Below are 27,420 nucleotides of genomic sequence, written 5' to 3'. Positions count from 1 at the left end.
ACTATCATATCCTGTTCACCCCTTGAGGGTACATGGCAGAAATTTGATGATGATATTCAACATCAAATATTATTATTACAAAAGACCCCCAGAGAGTCATGGACTCATCAAGGAAGGCCACATATTACTCACATCATATGTCACACCTCCTCTTGAATTCATTCACACTATCTGCAATCTGGCTTTTCTGATCATGCCCTGAATACTCTACATAGAATTGACAGGAAAGGCACCTATTATTATGAGTGTAAATTTAAGCAGGCCTGTGAAATTCTTATAAACCACACTAATCTTAACAATAATGGTGGTCTAAAATCCCAAGAATATGAATGGCACATATTTTACCCACTTAACCTTTTGGTCTAAGAGTTAATTATAATTAAGACTGTAAGTAATCCAGGATCATAACTCTAATATAACACTCTTGTTAAATTATGGATTAGGCCACTACTTTGTTGTGTTTAAACTATCTATATGAATTTGTTCTCTGACGATGTTATAAAGCTTTCATGTAGTTTTTTTTTTTTTTGTTTTTCACTTTTTTCATCTGGGGTCAGACCAGATCAAACAATGATTGATCAAGTCATTGTCACTTTGGCTTACTGTTCGAAATGCAATGTAGCTTGTCTTTGTATATATATATGTGTGCATGTGTATACTCCAGATGATGACCTTAATATGAAGATTGAAACGTCGGGAAATTAAAATAATTATTCCTAACATGGTTGTAGTCTCCATACTTTTACTAAAAAGTATGCTGTTCACCATGTGCAGACACGGTGATCAGCATCCTTTTAGATCAGGGATGCTATTGATATCCAGAACTTACAAAATGATTTGAATGGGCTGAAAATTCGGGCAAACGAAAATGGCTATCAGTTTGTTTAAGTGTAAAGTTATGCACTTTGGCATGATTAGAGTTCCAGTGGCATATTATTGTTATTATTAGATTCCTCCAGGGAGTCCAAAGACTCATCGAGGGAGGGCACCTGTCTCCACCAACTGACCGCAACCACACCAATGTCATCTACCACCGACCATCACTACTAGTATTTCCAAAGACAATCACAAACATCCATGCCCACAGCAGGATTCCAACCCACAGCCTTTTGGCTGGAGAGCAGATACACTAACCACTCGGCTAGCCAGGCCAGCTGAGTGGTTAGCGTAACCACTAATCTCACTAATATTATATTAGTGAGGCTATGCTACAAAGAAACTGATGAGGCTAGGAATCTTGGCATAATGGTGGATAGGAATTTGAGTTCAAAGGTCATATAGCAAAAGTTGCAAATATAACTCAGAAGATAATTGCGATGTTGAAGCAAACCTTAAGGATAAGGAAGTAATTTTGCCTCTTTATAAAACTTGATAAGACTGAACTTGCATTGTTGTGCACAGATTTGTTCTCTCAGGTTAAAAGGGGATAAAGAAGCTGTGAAAAGGGTGCAAAGAAGAATTACTTACAAAGATTATATCTAGATTATGGGATTTAGATTATGAGAACAGATTGCGAGTATGTGGATGGTTAACAGGTTAACAGGTGATCAAGAAGTAATATGATAGAGGTCTATAAACTTCTGAATGGATGCTATAGGATATCAAGTTTTACGATATATCGAAGGTGGGGGAAAGAACACGCGGGGGGGGGGGAAGAGGAGGAATCTTTGGAAGTTAGTTTGTTTGCAGGCAAGAAAGGGATAAGAGCTAGATTTTTCTCTGGCAGAAGAGTGAGTGCATCTAGCATGAGTATGACAGCTGGTTTGGGTGATTTATTGCCTCTCAATGAGTCGTTGACTTCCTGGGGATCTCAGATAATAATAATAATCAATAGCACTCCACCTCCCTTTTTATCTTTTCTATCTTCACAAAATACAGTACATCATCAGGATACCATCCTCATCCAACCATGTCACACTTATTCCAACAATTTTTGGGTGAACAACCTCAATCAATGCAACCATTTCATTTCCCTTGTTTCTGATACTTCTAGCATTCATATACAAACATAACAGCTCATTCCTGGATCTATAACAACTTTCACTGATACCAGATGAGTCTTCTTCATACTTTCCTCCAGCCATTTCTTTTTTTTTACCCCTTACTCATCCCAGAATCTTCTTCAAATCCAGTTTTTTCCCTATATCCCAGGTCATTCCTTCCCTTTTTGTTTACACATACACATTCTCTTGGGGCATCAACCTTTCTCATATTGTGTTCCCCTGTCCACCCTAAGTCCCCCTTGTTTTCCTGTTTGTCTTGCACACTTGTTCTCTCATTCTCTACACTCAACTCATGTTATCCACTTCTTCATTAATAAGCACCACTTCAATTGCTCCTTCCTTATGGCCTGCATATACATTCAGGTACAGGCCATTCCTCTTATTTAAATCCCTTCTTCCTTCAAACTCACCCAACAAATCAAAAAACCTCCCTTCATTCTTTCTACACAACCTACATGTTGAATCATTTGCTATCATATTCTTTCTTTTAAGGTTACACAGTGGTCAGCATTCACAGTGAAGAACTTATGGAGACAAAAACACACATGTTGGAGTAATTACTTTACTTAAAATTAAGAAAATAATACATGATGTTTGGATCTCTGCATTGAGGTCATCATCATCAGGAAAACATATATATGTACAGGACACACGCTACATTACACTATACAAAGTATCTAAATGCTCTGTTAATCATTTACCCTAGCCTGATCTATGGTAAATTGAAAAAATTTATCATAGGTCAATTTGTAGGTATTCTATTACTAAATAGAATACAAACAAAATTAACAATTAATTCACACAATAAAATAAACTTTTATACATATCAATATAATAATATACAGATGATTTTAAAAAAAAATATAACACAACTACATTAAACTCTTTCTATAGTCCTCTCATATTAAGATTTTCTTCTACTGAGGTTGTTTTGGATGCTATATGAATTAAAGATGGGTCCTCCCGATTCTTGGAATTATTAATCCATCATTTTTGTTTAGATTTGAAGGATGGCTCAGTATCTCACTCACAGACTTCTTTGAACTTTCTTTCAAACCATTTGGTGTGGTGTAGGGACTTAGTGCCTTTCCAATTGATTTTATAAGAGTTGGGCTAGAAATTTAAAAACTGGAGACAGTTCTGAGAAACTTAAGGAGATGGATGGCATCAACGGCAGAACTATTTTATATATATATATAATGGATCTCTGTATTATTGATCGAGGGTGGTCTGAAAAGTTCTCGGCCTAACAATGAAACTCCAGCGCCATTATCCTGTCCTTGTAGTGGTTCTCAGTAAGATCTGCAAAATACCCCTCTACAACTGCAATCACCTCTTGATTCGAAGAAAAACTCTAACCAGCGAGGAAGAGTTTTAGTTTTGGGAAGAGAGAGAAGTCAGAGGGAGCCAAATCTGGGGAATAGGATGGATGTTCCAACAATTCATAATGCAGATCCCTTAATTTTCCCATTGTCCAAACACATTTATGGGCAGATGCATTATCCTGATGAAAGATGATTTTTTTCATCTGCAAACTAGGTCTTTTCTCACGAATTTTTTCATCTAGTCTGGTTAAAAGATAGGAATAATATTCCCCGATTATTGTTTTACCCTTTTCAAGATAATTAAGCAAAACATATCCTACATGTTCTTTTGAAATGCCTATAGTCTCAACAATTTCACATACTTTGAATCACCGGTCATCCAATACCATATTGTGAACTTGATCAATAATTTCTGGTGTTGTTACACTTTTTGGACGTCCTTCACGTGGATCATCTTCAAGGCTGGTACGGCCACGTTTAAAGTCGGCAGCACATTTCTTAATCTTTGAAAACGAAGGAGAAGAGTGCTCATAAACTTCTATGAACTTTGAATGAATTTCTTTTGGCATTAAATCTTCTTTTACAAAGAATTTTATCCATTTCAAGGACAACACTTTTGCTTCAGATAGCTGTATAAAACAAACTACAGGCAACCCTCGTATAATGCGGATGTTAGGTTCCATAGAAATGGCGCATTATATAAATCACGTTATACGAGACTTATATCACATAGAAAAAGTAGGGTTAGGTTCCGAAATTGTTTTTTTTTCTCTAAATTATATAAACAACGACATATCCAACAAAAACAATTTTTTATTTAATTCAGGTAATTCATGTAAGTTAAGAAAACATAAACTATGAGACAAATACGTAGTATAAAATTATAAAAATTACAAATTGTACATAAATTTCATTGCACATAATGCATAAATGTTTTAGACACAATAAAATAAAGTGCATATTTTAATCATCATCACTGTCTTCAGAAATAACATTTCGTAGATGTTCTTTAAGTGGATGGAGGTTGTCACCACTTGAAATCGCTTGGATATCATTTGTATAATTCTCATATGTATGTAACTCACCAGAAAATAAACTGCTCAGCTTGAGATTAACACACTTATGATTTTAAATGCGCTTTCCTGGCAGAAAACGAAGACAATTTTCAACAATAAACACTTTATAGAGTAAACCCTAGATGGCAAACCTATGGCACCCGTGCCAGAGGTGGCACATCTGAGAATTTTGCTGGCATGTCAACGATTTACAGATGATATCCTTTTATACGCTTATAAATTATTCAAGTTTTTTTTTTTAATTGTTACAATATGTACAAGCTGAATTTTGTTTTACACAAGACAACAGCTATAAAGATGCACATATGATTAGTGCAGTATTAACAAAAGATCGCACGACCCAAAGACAAAAGCAACCGACAAGTGTTGAGTTGAAATGCTAATTCTCTTCAATCGAATTCCATAACATCTGAAACTGTCATAACAACATTCACAATAAGTTTTAACACATTCCAACAGGGTGTCATTTATCGTTCCAGTGGAACTTCTCATTACTGACTGGCTCAACTCACACAAACGTTTCAACCCTTGGTTGAATTTTATGGCTTCTTGTTTGCGTTTGAGGTGGCAGGCGAACTCACACGTTCATTATATGGCATGTTTCAATTCTTGGTAGTCTTTTATTTTAAGTTAGCCTTTGTGATCTGTCATAATGACATCGAGAATTTGAAATGCAATAAAACAAACACTTATTTCATAATTAAAAAATTGGACAATAGTTTTTAGTTAGATACTGTGTTTCGGTGCAACATATGTTTTGCTTAAGTCTATACAGCATAGTTTCTGTGAGAGGGGACATGTGATTTATTACTTAGTGCCGTTTTTATTCCATCTGTCTCTAATTGCACTATTTGTTGAGAATGACACAGACTGCAAAAGCCTCTGTACAGTACCTTATTCAGTGATGCAATAAAACTAAATTCGATACTTATAACTACTTTCACGATACAGGCAGACACAAATTTAACGAAGATAAAATTTGATTTTTAAGTCCCGCAGTGAAAAATATGAAAAAATAAAGAAATAAAGGGTTATTAGAAATTGTAGACCATGTTATGTCGAAACTGCATTGTATAAGTACCGTGTTATATGAGGGTTACCTGTACTTGATAGAATGACTTGCAATTTCACACGGATGCTTATAACAGATGTACCAACTTAGGGAAAAACAAATCGTTGATAATGTTGCCATCTATGGTCCAGGCCGAGAACTTTTCAGACTAGCCTCATATATATATATATATATATATATATATATATATATATATATATATATAAGGTATTATTCACAAGAATGTATAAGCCAAACTAATCTTAAGGTAGTATAGTCACCTACACAAAATGGAAGGGAAAAGGTTAGTAAAAGAGGTATTGCAAGTATGGTAGGAAATAAACATAGAGGAAGACCAAGTTCTAAGTAAATTGATGCAATGCTTCATAAGACCAAAACGTAACTGGTAATACTGGAAACCTAACAAATGACAGATTAATTTGGAAGAAAACTGCTTATATGAAGCTAATAATAATAATGAAATGATGATTTAACAACACTTTATACACAAATGGGAATTTATAGTCATTATCCTGTGCCAGAAACCAATCCCATATGCCATTTCAGACTTCCAGTATGTAGAGTGGCATTACACCAGGTGAAGAAAATCACCTACCACCTAAAGGCTTTCAAAAACATTCATGTAAGTGAAATTAAGACCTACACCTGCTGGTGGTGCTGGCAAAGTTTTACCCACTCAGAAGCAAGCAGATATATAAGGACACTCTTCTTTGGAACAAACTACATGGTGCTCATAAAAAATAACAGTAGGATTTCTTCAAATAAAGAGCAAAGTATTATTTTATCAATTATCAACATTCATTCCATAGCATACATTACCTTTCTTGTAATGTGTGACTAGGAATAAATCCCAATCTTGTATCTCCTTCATGGGATGCTTGCCACCAATTTGGATCATCTTGATTAACAATATGCAAGATACTTCTCTTTTGAAATGTTAAACCAGCTTCTTTAGAAAGAATTTCTGGATCCGTCAATGGGTCATAACTGAAATTGGCTTTCACAAACCCTGATGGTTTGTGCTTGGCAGTATTTGAAATCACTGGAACTAACTTGAAAGTAATGGTACATTCCCTACAATGCTAGAAGCAAAAAAAAAAAGAAAAAAGTATTTCTTTCAGTGATAAAACTATGTTAATATATAAATTACTAATTTATGTACTGATTTGCTACTTCATGGATGGGTAAACTTTTTTTGTTAAATGAACAAATTAGAAGTGGATTTTGTATTATGTCAACATGGAAAGATTAGGATTTATAAAATGAATATCAACAGGTATGAAAGTGCAGACATGAATCTTTAAAATAAATGAAAACTTAAAAGTAAGAAATGATTGCTGAAAATAATAAAATAGGAGAGATTTTGCAATGGCCTTCTTTCTTGTGTTGCTTGTAATACCATTCATGATATTAATACCATTAACCCAGAAGTCATTTTTTAGTATATGTTCTATATATCATGGCAAACTGAAATGAAATGACAAATTTAACAGTGATCCTCAATCCCAAATTTTATTAAATTCTATCAAGTTGGTAGAAGAATTATTATTATCGTACTGCTGCAACACTTATAACATTGTCAATTTACAGAGCAAATTTCCCCACAAACCTGGGGACATTCAAATGCAACAAGGTCACAAATCAATCATATTTTAATCAATGGAAGAAGTAGGTGAGATCAGCTCAAAGCTCCAGAGCATACAACAACATAGAACTAAACTCTGATCACAGAAAGTAAGTGCATGCTTTTAAACCTAAAACACAAACAGCAAATAAATATCACTGGAATGACCTAACTCTTCCTACCATAAAAACCCAGTATAAAGAAGCACTACAAAATAAAATAACAGTAGGCCCAATGCTCGAAGAACCATACCAGAGCCTCACTTATATTGCACAGGTCATGAAGTAGCAGCAAAAACTTTGGTCACCAAAACTTCATCTTCTCAAAGGAAATGGGTAACACAAAGCACTGAAGAACAGATAAAGAAATGCAATGACATTAAGCAGTAATACAGAAATTATAGGCTGCATAAACCATGTACTCAGCTCAAAGAACTAAATGATCAAGTACATAAGGCCCTTTCAAAATGACAAGAGAAACCATACCCAGACTATCTGTGAGAAATTAGAATCAGAGAAATGTACCAATCAGCTAATTCCTTATGCACCAAAGAAAGGAAGCCCAAGAGACTAAGACAAAAATGAAAAACTCTTAGAATGGAAAAACCATTTTAAAAATTGTTGAATAATTCAGCAGTGAACTTCAATAGGTGCTTTGCTAGAAATAATAATCCAAAACTTCCCATTATGTTTAACAATTTCCAATGCAAGAATTTGAAACTGCACTAAAAACCCAAAAGAATGAGAAAGCACTGGGATTGGATGGCATAACAGCAGAGGCTACTGTATTAAAAATGGAGGAAAAGAGCTTTGGAAACAACTATTAAATATCTGTAATACAGCTCTACCTACATCCAACATTCCATTGTAATGGGAAGAAGGCTTAATATAATGCCAATAATCAAAAATGCATTCTAAACAACCCAGACAATTACAGATGAATCACACTACTTCCTACCACACTGAAAATCTATAAAGAATGCTTCTAAACTGAAATGAACCACACGAAGCACCTATTCTGCTCAAAAATCAAGCAGGTTTCTTGAAAAACAGAAGCAATACCAAACACGCCCTTATAAGGTGCTAGAAGGAGCAAGAGATACTAATCTCCCCTTAATCTTAAACTTCGTGGATTTCTCAAAAGCCTGCAATTCAATCAACAGACAAAGGATCTTTAAAATTCTCAGTTACTATGGCATACCCTTGAAAATAATCAAAGCAACAGCAGAACTGTACCAGAATTAGCATGCAGGAGTAATGATTAATGGAGATGACTGAGAACTTTCCTATTTCCAATGGAGTTCTTTAGCACCATATCCTTTTATTGACTATGTATTCAGACCTTCAGGAAATGTGCATGAAATAAGTCTTGAAGATTCAGCAGGAGAAACCTACATAAAGTCTCTGCTTTTCATACGATGATGTGCTGACTGACTCTGACATTCAGACTGCCCAAAACTACCTGGATAATTCATGTAAAATGCAGTATTGATGGGGTTGGAAGCGAATGGCAGTAAAATTTAAGTCCTAAAGAACAGAAGGAAATATTAGGATAAATGACCCCACACTTGAAGTAAATGATTTTCAGTACCCTTGGTTCCCACACATCCAGACTTGAAATGACATAGTGAAAAGAAAGCACAAACTCTTCAAATCCCATAAAAGCTCAACATCTCGAAATCTAATCTCATCACTGCAAATCCCAAACTTCATCTGTACACCAGTCAAGCCATATTTACATATGGTTTCCAGATATGGAACATCATTACTCAATGAGCAGTTAACATCATAGCTAAAGTTAACATTAACATAGCTAAAGGTAAAGATTACAACTAAAGGCAAAGGCTACAGGTAAAGACAGCAAAAGTGCAATATGAGAAGAAATTAGCCGATCAAGTCAAGAAAAATCCTAATGAGTTCTTTGGATATGTGGTAAGGAGAAGAAAAAATGACTATGGGAGGATGAGGCTAGTTGTGGAGGATATAGTTGGAAGTATTCAATGATCAGTTTATCAGTGATGGCAACATCACGAGAAGCTGGAATGTAGAGAGTAAGGTAGTGGGACTGATGGTGAATGAGCAGTAAGTATATGAGGAATTAAGTAAACTTTATGTTAATAGGGTATTATTAACATAAAGACTTGACAATATATTGCCACATGTCTTGAGGGAATGTTCTATGGAATTAATGGCACCTTTATCACACAAAAGAATAGAAGGTAGGAAAAATTATTCCACTTCACATAGGGTGGGGGGGGGTGGAGACTGAGGTCACAAATTATAGGCCAATCCATGTGTCTGAGTTGTTGCTAAGGTGTTTAGAGAAGCTGATGAGGACTAGGATTTAGAAATGGATTGACAATAGCAGTATTCTTTATGATGGTCAGCATGGGCATGTTAGGGAGAGGTCATGTTTTAGCACTCTGCTTACATATTACAACAAGGTGACAAATTCACTCAATAAAGGAGATGCATAACAGGGTATACTTGGATTTTTCAAAGGCCTTTCATAGACTGCTACAGGACAAGCTAGTAGCTAAACTGAAACAGATCAGATCAGACAACAGGCTAGTGAAATGGATAGCTGACTGGCTGTCAGATAAGTATCAGCAGATTGTGTATGAAGAAGTGGTATCCCAGAAGAGGAAGGTCACTAGTGTAGTGACACAGGGATCTGTTTTGGGACCATTATTGTTTAATTTGTACATTAATGACATTGAGACTGGCTTAACTGGAAATGTGGAGCTGTCTGCTGATGATGCAAAGTTGGGAAAAATTATGAGAAGTAGAACAGATGCTGTGGCCTTGCAGGAGGATCTGAATAGACTATGTGAGTGGCGCTATCTGCATCTCAACCATGCCTACCAAATTTCAAGACCTTGCACTTTACAGGGTCTTGAAATTTAGTAGGTATCGTTGGGATGCAGAGTATGCAATTAATGGAGATATTTTGAAGAAGGCAGAAAAGATGAGATGTGGGAGTGATGGTGGACAGAGACTTGAAGTTTAGGGGTCACATTGCTAAAATTCTAAGCACATCAACAACAGATTATGGCAATCATGAGGAGGACTTTGACATGCAGTAGCAAAGAGATTATGATTCCCTTGTATAAAGTTTTGATCAGACCACATAAGGAATACTCTGTGCAGATTTGGCCATCTGGTTTTCAGGTGGATGAGGATGTATTAGACAGGGTCCAGAAAAGATTTACTAAATTAGTGTCAGGTCTATGGAATGTCAAATACAAGGAGAGACTGAGGGAATGAAATTTATAAAGCCTTGTGAATAGAAGAAGAAGAAGAGCGGATATGACAGACATATAAGATGATGGAGGATTGTTCCCAGATAACTGTGAAGTAGAGGGAGGCAAGGGTAGAACTAAATGACATACCTGGAAGCTGTTTAAGAGGGTGTGAGCAAGGGGAGTGAGAAACAGGTTCTTTGTATGAAGAGTGATTAATGAGTGATATGCATTACTCGGAAGTTGTGGTGAGTGCAGAAACTGTGAACATGTTTAAGGCATGTTCGATGATCATTTTGCATGAGAGAGTATAGACATCCTACAATGAGTCCTTTGACTCCATGGAGGTCGATGATGAAATATAATAAAATTAGTTTAATCCATGGAGGTCATATGATGATAATAATAATAATAATAGCTTTAGGAAAATATGTTTTAACACAACTAACAAAGATTAAATTCATAGTCCATTAGATGTTTCTAATTATAAGATTGAAAAAATTGAAACATTCGTTACTGAATGTTTGTTGGAACATTGTTATTTGTTGTCACGTTCTGTGCTATACGTGTGTTATGTCCGAGATCTGAGGAAGTTAGATTTTTTATGAATTCCGACCACACTTGGTATAATATCAAACCTTCGTTTTTTGTTGCACTGTGTATTCTAAGCATTTTTGCCGCTTCCTTGAATTTCCTTGTGAAAATTGACAATTACAGAAAGATTTTTTAATGCAGCCTCACACCACCACCCCTCACAAAAAATAGGTATAATAAAAACCTTGAGAGACAGAGCATATAAGATATCCAGCATGAAAAAAAAAAAAAACGAAATGAGGAATTACACTACTTAACACAGCGCCTCACACTTAATGGATTTGAGCCAAAAACAATCAAGAAAATTCTGAACACAGCTCCCACAACCAATGTAGAAAAACAAGATTTCAAGAATGCAATCTCACTACCATACATCAAAAATGTCACAGACAGATTAGTGATATTGCACCACAAGTACAACTTCAAAGTAGCTTTTCTCCCTTTAGAAAAAATATCAAGATTCCTACATCCACTGAAACCTTCGCACCATCCCATAAAAAAACCAGGGGTCTATGAAATCTATTGTCCTTGTGACATTTGTTATATGACATGGCCAGATGGGAAGATCAGGAGAAATCTGTATGACAGAACATAAAAAAAGACATAAAAATAAGAAGAGAACACAAATCAGGCCTAGCATTCCACACAATTTCCATTGGCCATAAAGTACTTTGAAAAAAAAAAAAAAAAAAAAAAAAAAAAAAAAAAAAAAAAACGATCATGTCATATATTGATAAAAACTGTTTCATAAGGAAATTCAAGGAAGCGGCAAAAATGCTTAGAATTCTGATAAAAAATCTAACTTCCTCAGATGTCAGACATAACACACGTGAAGCACAGAACATAACAACAAATAACAATGTTCCAACAAACAATATGAATTTAATCTTTGCTAGTTGTGTTTAACTTTTTATACACCAATGCTCCCGATGATGTAAGTCATATGACTTATGAAACTTGTCGGGTTTTCACGTATCCTGTTCGTATTTAATAAACATCTGGTCTCAATACTGGAATCTATCTCTTGAACTACTGAACCACAGAAACCTTTGCACGCAAACTATCATGATGTCTAAGACAAATTTACATTATTCAAGAATAATGAATAGTAGTATTTTTACAAAAACAGTTTTATTGCTTTATCTGAGTTTTACTTTTGTAAAAATCAGATGAGTGTGTCAAAAATTGCAGTGCATTTATGAGAAGGATATGTGCTTTTGGTCATAATAAAATCAAACTGAAAACAACCTGACAAATTTCATTAAATGCATGCATTGTGGAATTACTATGAGTTCAAATCATTTTACCAAACTTTTCTGATACAAGTGATTTGATTGGACCAAAACTGAACCACATAATGTACATCCTAAATCCCAATTTTTATTACCTTTTGGGATTTAGGAATTTCCAGAATGCAATATATAATTTCAATTTTGCGTCACTGAAATAGAAACTGATGGTGTAACAAATTTTTACAAGGATTCCAAATACCAAATTTTAATAAAATCCGACTGGCAAGAGTACTGAAATAACTTGCATATGGATGGACAAAATGAGTTAGATGTTTTATTGTCAGTACTACTCACAAAATTAATGGACAGAGCTTAAGAGTTATAGAAAATTTTCTAATATTTGGAGCAAATGGTCACACTGTAATATGCCAGATCACTTGTTCTTCTCTTAAGTTTCTCTTCCACAATTTTTCTCAGCCTCTTTTCAAGTATACTTGCATAAATCTTACCTGGAGCACCTAGTAGGGAAATTCATCTGGAATTACAGTCAGCTTTATTCCCATTTTTATAGCTGGGAACTATGAGAGCTCTACTCCAATCATCTGGAATTCAACCTTCTGGTGAGGACCTCTGAATTATGCAGTGTAGCCACTGCAAAACTTTATACCTTTATATTTAAGCATTTCTGGCTGAATATGTACTACTCTCGTGTGCTACAAGAATGTAAAAACAAACTGGCAGTGCCTCTGACGAAGTTGTTTAATCTAAATCTGAACTCTGGCAAGGTTCCAAGGGAGTAGAAAGAGGGTAAGATAGTTCTATTACATAAAGATGGCTCCATAACACTAGTAACAAATTACAGACCAATTAGCATCTCTGGGGTGATAGTTAAAGTATTGGAAAAGTTGGTTAAAAGTAAAATTCAAGAATGGGTGGATAGGAATATGATACTCTATAGGGGCAGCATTGCTTTGGAAAAAGTAGGTCCTGCCTCAGTAATTTATTCACATTTTATAATAAAGTGACAGCAGAATTGGATGAAGGAAATAGCTACATAGCGTTAGAGCAAATGGGAATAGATATGAGGCTGGTGGTATGGATTGGGGGTGGGGGGCCCTGACAGACAGACATCAGAGGGTGACATGTGGTGGAGTAGAATCAAGGTGAATGAGGGTGACTAGTGGAATGCCCCCTGGGCTCTGTACTACATTAATGATATAGTTGAAGATTTGAGGGGGGGGGATATTTAGTTGTTTTCTGATGATGAAAACTAGGGAAGGCAATAGTTGATAAAGATGATGTAGATACAGGATGATTTAAATAAATTGGCAGTGTGGGTAAAGGGCAATGATTATCAACTCAATGTTGTAAAATGTAAAGTAATGCACTTCAGGATTAAAAGAAGACACACACTTCGTATGATACTGATGGTACTAGTTTACAGGAAATTGAAGCTAAGGATCTGGAGGTGATAGTTGATAGAGATTTGAAATTCAGAGGACATATTCAAGAGTTGGCAAAATAGGTCAGAGGATTAATTGGATGCTGAAGAACACAATGACAAGTAAAGACAGGGAGGTTATATAAAGCTATGATTCAGTAACACGTTAAGTACTGTACATAGATTTGATCACTTGCGTTTTTTGTGGATCGGGAGGATTCAGAGACGAGTGAAGAAGCTGGTGACAGATCTGTGGACTGTTCTCTATGAGGATAGATTGAGGATGTGTGGGTTGCAGGGTTTAGCTAACAGGTGGATAAGATAGAAACTTATAAGTTACTAAAGAGATTCTATAAGATTGACGCAGAAGAAAATTTTTAATATATGGGGAGTAGGAAAAAAACAAGGTGTCACACTTGGAAGCTGTCTAAGAGAATGGTTAGCAGTGGCGTTGCATGCTCATTTAGGTTGGGTGTGCTGTTGTTTGGCTAATGCAACCTATACTACAAAATCCATGTCAATTTGACCATACGATTGCATTTTTATTGATGTACGAAAGCTTTAAGAGCATATAGTGCATCAGCGCTCATCTTAACTGGTCCAATACATTAATTGTAGTATACCTTTGAATACTTTTATGCACAGAAATCATTGGAAAATTATGAATTTTTAGGGTCATCTCACTTCAGTCACCAATTATATCACAAAATGGAAAAAATGATTAAAGAACATTCCACACTAGTCTCCTAAAAACCAGTAGTCTGGATAAACAGGACCACAGAGTATTATCCCTTCTTTATATCCAATCTATCATACACAAATTTTAAAGATATTACAAAATTAAGGATATTAAAATAAAAGTGGTATTCACTCTTCAAGCAAGATCTAAAGTCTTCTTCATTCTCCAAAACCTCCCCATCCACCACTCAGAAAACAACCAAAGGCATGAAAATCATTTGTTTGTGTGAAATACTAAGTTGACAAACAGCAGAGTTGGATAAGGAAATAGCTACACAGCGTTAGAGCAAATGGGAATAGATATGAGGCTGGTGGTATGGATTGGAGGTGGGGGGGGGGGGGGGGGCTGACAGACAGACATCAGAGGGTGACATGTGGTGGAGTAGAATCAAGGTGAATGAGGGTGACTAGTGGAATGTCCCTGGGCTCTGATATAGTTGAAGATTTGAAGGGGGGGGGGGTATTTAGTTGTTTTCTGATGATGAAAACTAGGGAAGGCAATAGTTGATAAATATGATGTAGATACAGGATGATTTAAATAAATTGGCAGTGTGGGTAAAGGGCAATGATTATCAACTCATCATCATCATCATACGTATCAAGGATTTAGGCCTAGCATGGCCTGTTCCGGCCTTAGAAGTCATCGCTGAATCGTTTAAGAGCATGGCCTGTTCCGGCCTTAGAAGTCATCGCTGAATCGTTTAAGAGGACGTCCTGGTTTTCTTTTTCCTAATGGCTTGTACTTTAAGGCTTGTTTTGGTAATCTTTCTGTTTTCATTTTTTGAACGTGTTCCATCCATTTATGTTTATATTTTTTAATTTTCAACTCAATGATTATCAACTCAATGCTGTAAAATGTAAAGTAATGCACTTCAGGATGAAAAGAAGACACACACTTCGTATGATACTGATGGTACATGGCAAAGATATGGAAAAGAAAAGCAAACATAAATCTAGACTACCCTCTAATGCAAACAGAAAGAAATCAACATATTCTGTAGCAGTGTATAGAAATGGGCAATATTAACCACAACTGCTTCAATAGAAATTCAAGGAATTATGAGAAATGTTTAGGAATCCTGATCAATGCAACAATGAACAAGGAATTTTTAATCTTGTTTCATCAAAAAATCTGGCACATGTAGATTTCAGACACAGTATGCATTATAACCCAAACTTACGTAAAAGTAATTCTCTACTCAGACCTATTGTGGATTCCATTTCTTTGTTCTCTCATTGGCTACTGCTTCTTTGATAAAAAAAAAAAAAAAAATTCACAGAATGCTGGCCTGGTTGGCTGAGTGGTTACCATATCCGCTCTCCAGCCAAAAGGCTGCAGGTTCGAATCCTGTTGTGGACATGGATGTCTGTGATTGTCTGTAGAAATACTAGTGGTGGATGGTGGATTGAGAGTTGTGGAGTTTGTGAAGACAGGGAGTTGTAGAGTAGGTGCCCTCCTCGATGACTCTTTGGACTCCCTGGAGATGTCAATATTAATAATAATAATATTTCTCACAAGAATGAAAGACATAAAATTGGTATCCTCAGATGACATTGCATCTCTCTCTCTTCACAAATATTCCTCATACTGAGACAATCAAATTTCTAGCTCACGAATTTCCATCAGGCATTGTGGACTTATTCAAATTATGATCACATCTTGTTACTTTATCACATGATCTCATCTTGTTACTTTATGTGGAAGGAAATGTGCTTACCACTATCAGCTAACTTTTATCCAGAAACGTGAAAAGAAGAATCTTCTCTTTCTCTCAACCTTCAAAACCATGTTTTTTTTGGCTGTATACAGTTAAATATAAGATGAATAAAACTATCAACTCCTAATCCTATCTTCATGGTTCATTCATTCATGTCTTTATTCCTGAAAAAGTGTGTTAAGTGTTCAAGATAATGAATCAAATACAAATCAATTACAAAACTGATTCTGAAAGATTCAAAAGCCACAATATATCATCACGACTACCAGATAAGTTTAATGCATCTAAGTGGCAATCTTGCTTTCTTTTCTCTAACCAAAGCTAGTGGCCATAACTTTTGGTCAACCTTCCTTCTACTTCTTTAACATCCCAATAGTTCTGCAGAATTATTTACTACAAAATCCAATTTTTGTAGTAAATTCCAATTCCTGCATTCATGACATCAGTAAGAGTCTCAGTAGCTCAGCTGGTATAAACAAAGTCCTTTAGTCGGAAAGACCTGGATTCGATTTCCATTCACGACATGAGGAACCTTCATCTGGTCTCTTTCAACTAAAGGTGAGCAAGCCAGTCTTATACAGTGGTAAACTGTATAAGAACAGGTAAACTGGCCGATGAACACACGGATCTATAGTTAAAAAATACACTTAAAATCCCTCATTGGGAGGGCTCAGCCACTCCTAAGGAACAGATGAGAAAAACTGGGGGAATCCCACACAACAACAACATGACATCAGTAAATGTCCCGCTATGAATCCAAATATACAACACGCATTATACATCTGATTTTATGCCATATCAAAATAACTAATTATATGAAGAGCCAAAGGCTTCAATTCGGCGACATGAACTTATTTAAGTTAAAGGATATTACATCCCATATTGTTTCTTTGCCGAATAAGAAACTCAAAGAGTTTCATGCCAAATATAGAAACTATATAAAGTTCGGCAATTCCAAGCATAAGCAAATATCTGGCTAGCTGGATTCCAAGTATTATCCTTAATCTCTGCCAGACATGTTAGGTGGGAGGGGGACACAAGTAAAAGAAATGTCCCAACCGTTTCAACGCTCTGGCAGACGCCGCAGAAGGGGGTCACACGGTCTTGAATTGTATCGGGACATAACCAGTTTCACCGGTAGCTGACCATAGGCTATTCGCCATGCCAGATCCCGGTGAAATGGCTGTCCCCAGCTATTTCTGATATTTTGAAATAGCGTTTCCATGTTAGTTTCTATATTTGGCATATGACATCTGGAAAGTTGAAAGAACTCCCAATATCTTACTTGTGGCTTTAATTTTAGGATTTCCATCCCTTCAGTTTTAAATTTTTTAAGCTGCCGGTATAGTGGATAATACCATTCTAGCACAACCTTTGCGTGGGATCAGCATGTCCCATGGTCCTGAAGTAGGGGAGAAAATGCCCTAGAAATCTAAAAATGGTTAGATTTTAAGGCCTTCCCTATGGTTTTGAGAGTGTTTGCATAGAATAGGCAGATTAATTTCGGAAGTGAGAAACCCCCTTGATTGGTTTTGAGTTTTAGATATTCTTTTTTAACCTCATGCTTTCTTCCGTTCCAAAAAAAAATCTATTAGTATTTTGTAAAGTTGATTCTCTTGGGGTTTTTTTTATATTAGTTATATTTATTGTATGCATTAGCATGGAGATTATTAGTTTTTATTATTACTGTTCTTCCATAGAAGGAGAAATAATTGGGTTTAAATGGTTTTAGTTTCTTTTCGCAATTTCTTAACAGGCAGTACTGGGCTCGCCGTGAGCCTAGTACTGTTAGGGGCTGAGTAAATAGGACTAAACCACAGGGAAGGTTATTTCTATGGAAATTTCCAAAAATTTTAATTTTTGTCTTTGAAGTATTAATGCGAAGACCACTGACCATGCTGAATTTTTGCAAAATGCCGAAATAAATGTAGATGGACTCAGAGTCTCTGAGCATTGCCACTACATCATCAGCATATGCTACAATTTTGCTCTGTCTGGAGACTAGGGGTAACGGTATTCCTCTAACTGCAGGGAAGGTATCTATTTTTCTTATGAGGGGTTCTAATGCGAGTGAGAAGAGGAGAGGGCTTAGTGGGCAGCCCTGTCTTATCCCCTTTTTAATAGAAACTCGTTCTGAGAGGAACCCGTTGATAGCTATTTGGGTGGAGGCCTCTGCATAGATGTTTTTGATTGTTTGCTGAAGCTTCCAGCCCACACCTATTTCCTGAAGGATGTCCTGTAAGTACATGTGTCTGACGCTGTCGAACGCCTTTTCCAGATCCGTAGAGAGAAGTGCCAAAGGGTAATTTTGGTTTTTGGCCAGTCAGATTAGATCTCTTAAGAAAAAGAGATTTGATTCCATCGATCTACCCGGTATTCTGTAAACCTGGGTGCTTGTTATGATTCTTTCTATACCGCATTTGATGCGGTTGCAGATAATTTTTGCAAATATTTTGTAATCCGAATTAGTTAGGGAGATCGATCGGCAGCTATCTGCCAAGGTGCGATCCCGATCTTTCTTTGGGATAAAAATTGTGTAGCTTTTAACAAATTCCTCGGGGATATTTCCCGAAGTGAGGAATTCGTTGAATATTTTTACTAAAACTGGTAGTACGTAGTCCCAGATAGATCGATAGAATTCTATCCCTAACCCATCTAACCCTGGGGTTTTTCTTGCCATCATTGTTTTGCAAGCTTTTTTTTATTTCCTCAGAAGTTATTGGCCTGTCATGCAGAGCACTGAGATGCTAAGGAAGACGTGTGATATCCCACTCACTGTAAACATCTGCGCTCTGCTGATCAGAAAAAAGCACCGAGGTACTGCTGATGGAAAAAGCAAAGTATTTCAGGGGTTGATTTTATCAGTTGGCCATTCTCTTGGATCTGGTAAACCGTTCACTCGTCATTTGCTGCCACCCATTGTTGATTGTAGAAAGCGGCAGAAGGTGTTTCCAAATATCCGAGATAGAGTCTCGCTCGAAAACTGAGGTCCTCGACTCTATTCTGCCACTCTTGCTGTAGCTCGATTTCTACCTGTCTGATAAGATCGCTACAGGGAATTGCTCTCCACTCGCTGATGCGGTACCAGCCGAGCTCCCTATAGTAATCCCTCAGATATTGTGTCTGTTGGTGTGCCATTTCATGCCCACACCGCTGAAAGAATTCCCTTGCCTGCGACTTGAACTGTAGCCAGGTTTTTCCCAGTCCCACTTGGTGTCTCTCCATTCGTTACAGAGGTTCTGTAGCTTATCACTAAAAAAAGACTGGGGAAATTGGGAGGGAGCCTCCAATTACCTATGGCTGTTTCTATTATTTCTGGTATCCTTATTTTTAATAGGACCATTTTGTGGTCTGTTAGCAGACTTCTCACAGCGATATGACGTACCCCAAGAACATGTGGTTCAAAAAACTGGGATACATAGAACCTGTCGTGCCTTGTTGATATCTGGCCATGGCACCACGTTGTTCCGACTTTTAGTGGATTCTGCCATCTCCAGATATCAACAAGGTCGAAGTTTTCGCAGCAACGTTTTAGTGCTGCAAACCCGCCAGTTCCATTATTAGCGTTTCTGCCTATTTTGTCATATTGTGCATCTTCTATACAGTTCCAGTCACCCGCCACGATTAGGTGTTGCAGACCTAGAAAATAGTTTTCCAGTGCGGCAAAGAAACCGTTTCGTTGGTGGGGCCTATTCGGGATGTAGACAGCCACAAACTGGGTGTTACGGCCACCGTACTTCCTGTCCACGGACAATAGACATCCCATTGCGTCTTTCTGGACACTGAAGAATCCCCCCCATGATTGGGGGGAGGGGGGAATTAGTACCCCCACCCCTTTGCGAGTGAGCTTCCCCAAAACACCAGTAACTGGTGACCGGGTAGCTTCTCAAAAAGTTCTCCACGTCCCAGTGTTTGTGAAAGTGGGTTTCTTGTAAGAATAAAATGTTGATATTATGCATTAGCATCAGTCTCCAGACAGTGCTTTGCACCTGAGGATTGTGCAGACCGCTTGTGTTTAATGTTGCAATTTTTAAACTTTGGTTTATAGAGGTTGGGTGGGTTGCATCTTTTACAAAAAAAAAACTCCCTGAATTCTGTGGGGGGGCGGTTTTATCGCTATCCTCCATGTTGCCATCCTAGAATTTCATATCGTTGTCAGAATCGTCTTCATTAGAGATCTGGGATTCCAGTTCTCCTGGTTCCTCCATTGTTGTTAAATTTGCCTCTGCTGGTGTTGGGGGTTTCACTATTATTTTCTGCTGGATTTGGGCTGCTGGCTTTTGTCCTTTTATTTTCTTCCATGTCTGAGTCTCTCGTGCATTTTGCGGCACTGTCTGTTTCCATTTTTTCTTCTCTTGTTTCTGTTTTACTAGTAGGGGATTCTACTTTGACGGAGCACTTCTTTTCTGTTTTTCTTGGTGTGGTTTGTTTCAACACGTTAGGATCTTGCTCTGCCATCGCAGGGTTATATTACCTCCTATTCTTTCTGCATGTGTTCTTTGCAGGCATGCATTTATTTTGTGTTTTGTGTCCCCGCATTTTAAACATGATTGATTGCATTGACCCAGAACGTGTGTCCTGCTGTCAAGCAGTTTTGTCATTTGCCTTTGGGGCAGTCTGCCACCATATGTTCGAAGGATCCACATCTGAAGCACTGCTTCTTGACACCAGGGTAATTCATCATTACCCTAGCTGAACCGATAAAGACGAAGTTGGGAACGGGTGTTTTCATCTCCATGGAGAAGTATACCACCCCCGACTTCCATTCTGGGAAGTCACTGTCCTGCATTATTCTAACTTCTTTAACTGTTCCCCATTTGGAAAAAAGATTCTTAATTAGAGCGTCCCCACTTTCTAAATATTCTACTGGGAACCTGTCTATTCTGATCGTTTTTAACATACTTCCTATTACAGTAGAGAGGTATTTTTGTCCTTCACATTGAACTCCTAAAGAGAGTTTTTCTCTCGTTGCTTCGTCTTTTACAACGACCTGGAACCTCCCTCCCCTGTATGGGGTAAATCCGAATATATTATTAATCCCTACAGTATCTATTAAAACTTTCGTGAATGTCAGCTTTTCGATGTTAGATTTTACCTCGAAACCAAGGGTTTTCACTCTAGGTAAGAAGGAAGTCATATCAGAAAGTTAAGAATATCCTTGTTATAATTTCCCCAAAAAAAAAAGGAAGGAAAAAAGAGAAACGCCAAGCATTCCCCATTCGTAGAAATCTCCTATTAACAGGCAGAAGACTGACAGACAGGCACCAGGCAAGATCAAAAATACCAGAGAAAAACAAGGAAAATAACAGGATAAGGGTCTTACCAAGTTGACTTGCAGGTATCATGCAGCAGGGCTCGTACAGGATTTTCAGGCTCTTGATCTCGGGAAAAAACAGCAGCTGGTCTTGAAACTTGAAAGTAGGTAGACCTAGTTAATACCAAGTTTGTAGCGAACAGAACTTATATCCCTTCTATGAGAATTGCCAAGAAGGTGTCCTAATAAATTATTAATTATATGAAGAGCCAAAGGCTTCAATTCGGCGACATGAACTTATTTAAGTTAAGGGATATTACATCCCATATTGTTTCTTAGCCAAATAAGAAACTCAAAGAGTTTCATGCCGAATATAGAAACTATATAAAGTTCGTCGATTCCTTCTCTCATAAGAACAGTAATACAGCTCCTAGGAGCTAAGTTCACATTATGGGTAAATACCAAGAATAGTGATCGGAGCTTGCTTCACCCTTACTATGAGTTGCCTCAGTTTGCACTAACAAATGGGTCAGGTGTTGCACTATCCAGATATTTGCTTACGCATGGAATCGCCGAACTTTATATAGTTTCTATATTCGGCATGAAACTCTTTGAGTTTCTTATTCGGCAAAGAAACAATATGGGATGTAATATCCCTTAACTTAAATAAGGTCAAAATAATCTTACCTAATCCCAAAACTGAAAGTGTATCTCAAATGGATATCCTTTTGGTATCTAGAGTGTCACAATTCTGCTAGCATTTATTCAGGTTTTATTTTTCTGAAGGTTTTGGTCCAGAACTGACTGACATTTTGTGCCACCTCTTTACATTTTCCTATTCTATGATATTTAATATGAGGAATGGAATTTAGTCATATCAATCCTATTCCTAAGAAGGATAGACAAATCTTAATAATCAAAGTAATTAGTAGTATCTGTAGTAGCTCTCATGTCAGTTCTTTCTAAAGAAATGAAGAAATTTATTAACAGCCAATTTCTCTATGGATTCTGCCATTTTCAACCAAGAGGGGATCTATCACCCAGCTTTGGTGACAAATGACAAATAAATGTAAACCAAAACTCAAGTAATTTTTCTTTATATTTCCAAGGCATTTGTTTGGGGTTGGCACAAAGCCTATTAAATAAGCTTCGTTCTATGATCTGTCTTCTGCCTTTCACAACTTGTTGCACTCTCTCTCTCGTTGCACATCATTTGCATTATAAATCTTCATCCTCAAACTTTCCAATTAATGCTTGGATTACCACAGAGCTCTGCATTTTTGCCTATTCTCTTCTTTTTATATATCAGTGACCCTCTCTATTTGGCAAATTTGATCCACAGTTTGCTTTCATTTTTTTTTAAACAAAACTGAAATGCTATAATATTTAAGATGCTTCCATAGTCAAGGTCTGTCAAATGAGAAGGAGTAGTGCAGTACACTGCATTCCTCTTTCTTGTTTGACAGACTTTATACTATGCATAACCAAACTTTTTAGAATATCACTTCTAAAAACCTAAAGTTTGATCTCTAATTCATTCTTGAGTGGAATTCTGATAACCTTATTCACTTCAATACTAGTTAAACTAATGGTGACTTATTTCTAGCTCCAACATCCAGACAATATCCAAATCTCTAGAAAAATTAGATTTCTCTAACTCTCATGTTTCTTGGAAGCAATATTTCCAAGTGTTACTACATCAGCATCTAAAAAATAAAAATAAAATAAAAATAAATTAAAAATAAAAATAATAATTAAAAGATTTTTTTCTTTCATTCCAAGCATTACCTAACCTATATTAACACTATACAAATCAAATCAAAGATGAGGCAGAACTCTTCGCATCAGTCTTTTCCTCCAACTTTTGTACAGATAACCAAGGAAAGTCACACCTTCACAGCATGCATCTGCTGGTCTTTTGCCTGAACGACATTATAAAAAATCCTCGTTACTCTTGCTGCTAACAAGTCTCTGGTCCAGATGGTATTCTTCCAGTTGCCTATGCTCCAGAATTAACACCTATTCTGTATAGCCTATATTAGCAAGTCATATTCATCTGACACCTACCCAACAATATGGAAACAAGTGCCTTTTTCTAGCCTGTCTCTAAAAATGAGAGATAAGCCAGCAATCAAACTACTGTTCCATTGTCCCCACCTCAGTACTCTTAAAAGTAATGAAGATTCATCAACAACCAGCTTACTCACTACCTGGAGATCGATCAGTTAATTAGTGATCACCAATATGGATTCAGTCATTCCTATTCTAGAGCAGACCTTCTTGCTAATCTTATCTACCTTGACACAGACCACGGAAAGACTTGGAGAAACTCATGTAGATATTCTTGATATTTCCAAGAAATCTCATCATGCGTGGCATCGAGGTCTTCTCAACAAGTTACCACCCTATAATAGTACCACGCCTGCCCTTTTGATTGGATTGCCAACTTCTCCTTCTCTGATCATTCATTGCATGTAAAGGTGAATAGCTTCCTCTCATCAGATTTTTATCAATGACTGAGTACCACAGGCTGATATACTCTCTAACCCACACTCTTCCTCCTATACATTGATGATCTCTCTCTCTAATTTCAAACCTTATTCATTACAGTTTTACTGAGGATAGTAAGCACTTTGCACTCCACTTCTTCACTTGAGAAACCTTGTAGTACTGAAATGATTCAAGCTTCAAGATCTTCCATAACTGATGTCTTAAACAATAACCTGCTAGCCATTCTTAAGTGGGATGAAGAAGATATTCTAGTGAATTTCAAAATGCTATCAAAACACAGAATTATTATCCAGAAGAAAGACTCTACTTCACTCTCTCTCTCTCACTTTTGATAATGTTCCAGTTTTCAGTCAATATCAGTTTTCCCTTCTTGAGCTAGCTTTTACATCTGGCATAAATATATTACATCCATAGCTTCCTCAGCCTCTTAAACTTGGTATTCTTTTTCCATATGATCATAGAATATACTTCTCCCAAATGGAGTGGTGCACCTTAAACTTCCTTAAAAATTCATGATTATACACAAAAAAGAGAAATCTGCTTAATAGGTTAACCTTCTCTCATAGACCGCCTCTAGTTAAGTGCTCTGTTTCTGTACCATGCTTTTTTATAGCTACTTTCATGACTTGTTCCACCAAACTGGCCACTACAATTTCTCTACTTTCCCATAATCATGTAAGAACATAAGCAACCACTGGTCAAAATCCACACAGTTCCAACTTCAAACATATCTATCTTCTTCCTTCATTCCATCTGTTACCTTCATTACCTCAGTTCTTTGGAACAGTCTCCTCCATACTGTTTTTCCTAATGAATACAACACCCAGCTTTCAAGAAGCTTGTTAACTGAGCCCATCTTTCTCCTTAAGCACTTGCCCACACAAGACACTGTTGACAATGTGGTCTTGTGACCTCTCAATGAATGGGATAAAAAAGAGAACAGTTCAGCTAATTGAAGAATCCCGCCCCCCCTCGTGACTTAGACAATCTCCAGCCACTGTCTCACAGAGAGAACATCCTTTTAATGATTGAATTGCTAACTTACTGAACTTGCTACTCAGATTCATCTTTCACTCTAAGTTCAGTGGAACAACTTTTTTAATAAATATTCCCAACTACAATCTTTAGTCCTTCAAAAAGAATATAAATAAATTATCTTTCTCTTAATTCCTGTCCATACACACACAGCATCGATTTGCTATAGGCTTACAGCCTCTCACGTCGGTGATATATAAAAAAGTTGGTGGCAAGCAGGAAGAGAAAGATAGAAAGGATGCATTCCATTTCTACAATTTGTACAATAATTTCTACAATAAACAGGCTATTAATAAACATGTCATCAATTAAAAAATAATTATGAATTAAAAAGTAGATAATTATATAATTTATCAAAATAATAATATCATTATAGAATGCTTTTACAACAAGCATAAAAAATTATCTTACCTCCTAAAGATCATGCAGAAAGCAACCAGGATATCATTTGAAAGACACAGGAGAAATGCAAATTATAAAAATCAGTTTAAGACATTTATTTTGCCATTAAATTTCTTTATATAAGAATAAGCAATACCTCTTAATTCAATGCACAATGATATGTTTCAAAAAATATGAGAATACAGCTGTTATAAATCTAAAAAAAATTGAATTCTAAATAATGAATTCTGAAAAAATAAATCTAAAAAAAATTCACTTTTGATATTTAGTATGACATTATGTTCAACTTTTAATTTCATGACCATTTTATTACCAGGCAACAGAAGGAAGGTGATCAGGAGGTTATAACTGAGAATAAAATTTTTGACTAGTATGAATGATTTCTAATAATTGAATCAATGTACTTTACTATTTAACCAATATCTAAATTTTATATCAGAAAATACTGTATACATATTTGCATTAAAAAAAAAAGGCACAGGTCATTGTGAGGAGATCACTTCACAGGTGCAGAGGGGAACCGGACTACAGGCTGTAATTGGAGTGAACTGTTGTAATTCGCCTTGCTCTCATTTTTCATTTATTATTTGGATCTTCATAAATATCCAGCAAAAGTGAATCCGAGAATATAAGCAGTATGAAGACGGGCTCCAGTTTAAGAAATTCGGAAAGTGATGATCTAATTTTAAATGGAGCATAAAGATCTTAGTCTCAGTCAGGAATGCTTAGACAGTAAACCCTGTAACATTTTTAATACTTTTACTTTTGCATAATATTTTTTTTTATCATTTCATTATTTAAGTGTTATATTTTAGTTTGCAGCCATTTCAGTGTAATATTTTATAGTTCAAAATGTATTTCTTGAATGAAATCTTTATTCATGATAATGTGCTTGTGGCAAATCAGGGTTTGATTTACAATGGTTCACTTAATGACAAGTTTTCAGGAACCAATTAGGTCATTAAGAGCAGTGGGTGTGTGAGGGGTCTACTGTATTTCTTTTGAAAATACAGATATTCAGAAAAACTTCTTCTGTAATTTCAAATTATACATCTGAACTGAAGGAGGTACAAAAGTGTGTGTATGTGCATTAACCCAGACAAACAAAACTATAATAGACTTAATTTTGCTATTAAATGCCTCTAAACTTCTATTTATATTATGTACCGATATATACATATATTATATTATTATTTTTTTTATATTATTCCCTTGATGAAAAAGCTAATTGCAAAATCAAGGGGTAATGAAAAATTCACAATAGATGATTTTTATTATTATCCTGCTTATTGGCAAACTGAAGTGACTCCTGAAAGTCAAAAGACTTAGCAAAATCCAAATCATCATCATCATCATCAAATTCCTGCCATGTACCCTCAAGGGGTGTACAGGATATGATAGTACTACATGAAAAAAATTACATCATTATTAATTTCCTAATCCAAAATCCAAAAAGTATTATTATTATTACTATTATTACGGGCGACTCCAGGAAGTCCTTAGACTCATCGAGGGAGGCCCCTAAACATCATGTCCACACAACTATTCGACATTCTCACAGTATTTATCATACTTTGCCTTGAACTCATTCACTGTCGTAGCACCCACAACAGACTCCGGCAGCTTATTCCACTCATTTACCACTCTAAAAGTAAAGAACACAGCTCTAACACCCTTGCTAACCACACTCCTGCCCAGCTTCCATAGATGTCCCCTATTTCTCCCACCGCCAGTTCTGATCTCAAAAATATCCTCTGAATTAATCCTATAGAAACCCTTCAGCAATTTGAATGTCTCAATCATATCTCCCCTTTTCCGCCTATCAACCAATTTCTGCAACCCACAAATCTTCAACCTGTTCTCATAAAGTTCATTCCATAGATCTGCTATCATCTTGGTCACTCACCACTGGATCCTCTCCACCTCCTCCCCATCAAGAAGAAACCTAGGTGACCAAAAAGTATCATAGTGCATCCATTTCCTCTTGTCTAATTCAACAGTAACATTATTATAGAATAGCATGTTGTTCAAATATGACCTTTCCTGAAGTAAACCCATGCTGTTCATTACAAAGTAGAGATTCTCTGTCAATCCACATATCATATATCAACTTAGAGCCTCTGTAGCTCAGTTGGTATAGATGAAGCCCTTTGG

The 27,420-nt window shown here is 36.4% G+C and overlaps 1 protein-coding gene across 1 annotated transcript in view; it reads right to left on the bottom strand.

Moving 5' to 3' along the window:
* Nucleotides 1-27,420, bottom strand: part of LOC150105034 (MAGUK p55 subfamily member 7-like) — a 256,968-nt gene that overhangs the window by 36,023 nt on the left and 193,525 nt on the right. Inside the window, exon 11 of the mRNA XM_090395105.1 lies at nucleotides 6,296-6,558. Within this exon, the coding sequence (XP_090251231.1) occupies nucleotides 6,296-6,558 (263 nt within the window). The remainder of the gene's footprint in view (nucleotides 1-6,295; nucleotides 6,559-27,420) is intronic.

Source organism: Typopeltis vanoorti, chromosome 7 (genome assembly GCF_054136105.1).
Source record: "Typopeltis vanoorti isolate ZY-2024b chromosome 7, IOZ_Tvanoo_1.0, whole genome shotgun sequence".
NCBI lineage: Eukaryota > Metazoa > Arthropoda > Arachnida > Uropygi > Thelyphonidae > Typopeltis > Typopeltis vanoorti.
This window is presented reverse-complemented; position numbering and strand designations above follow the sequence as displayed.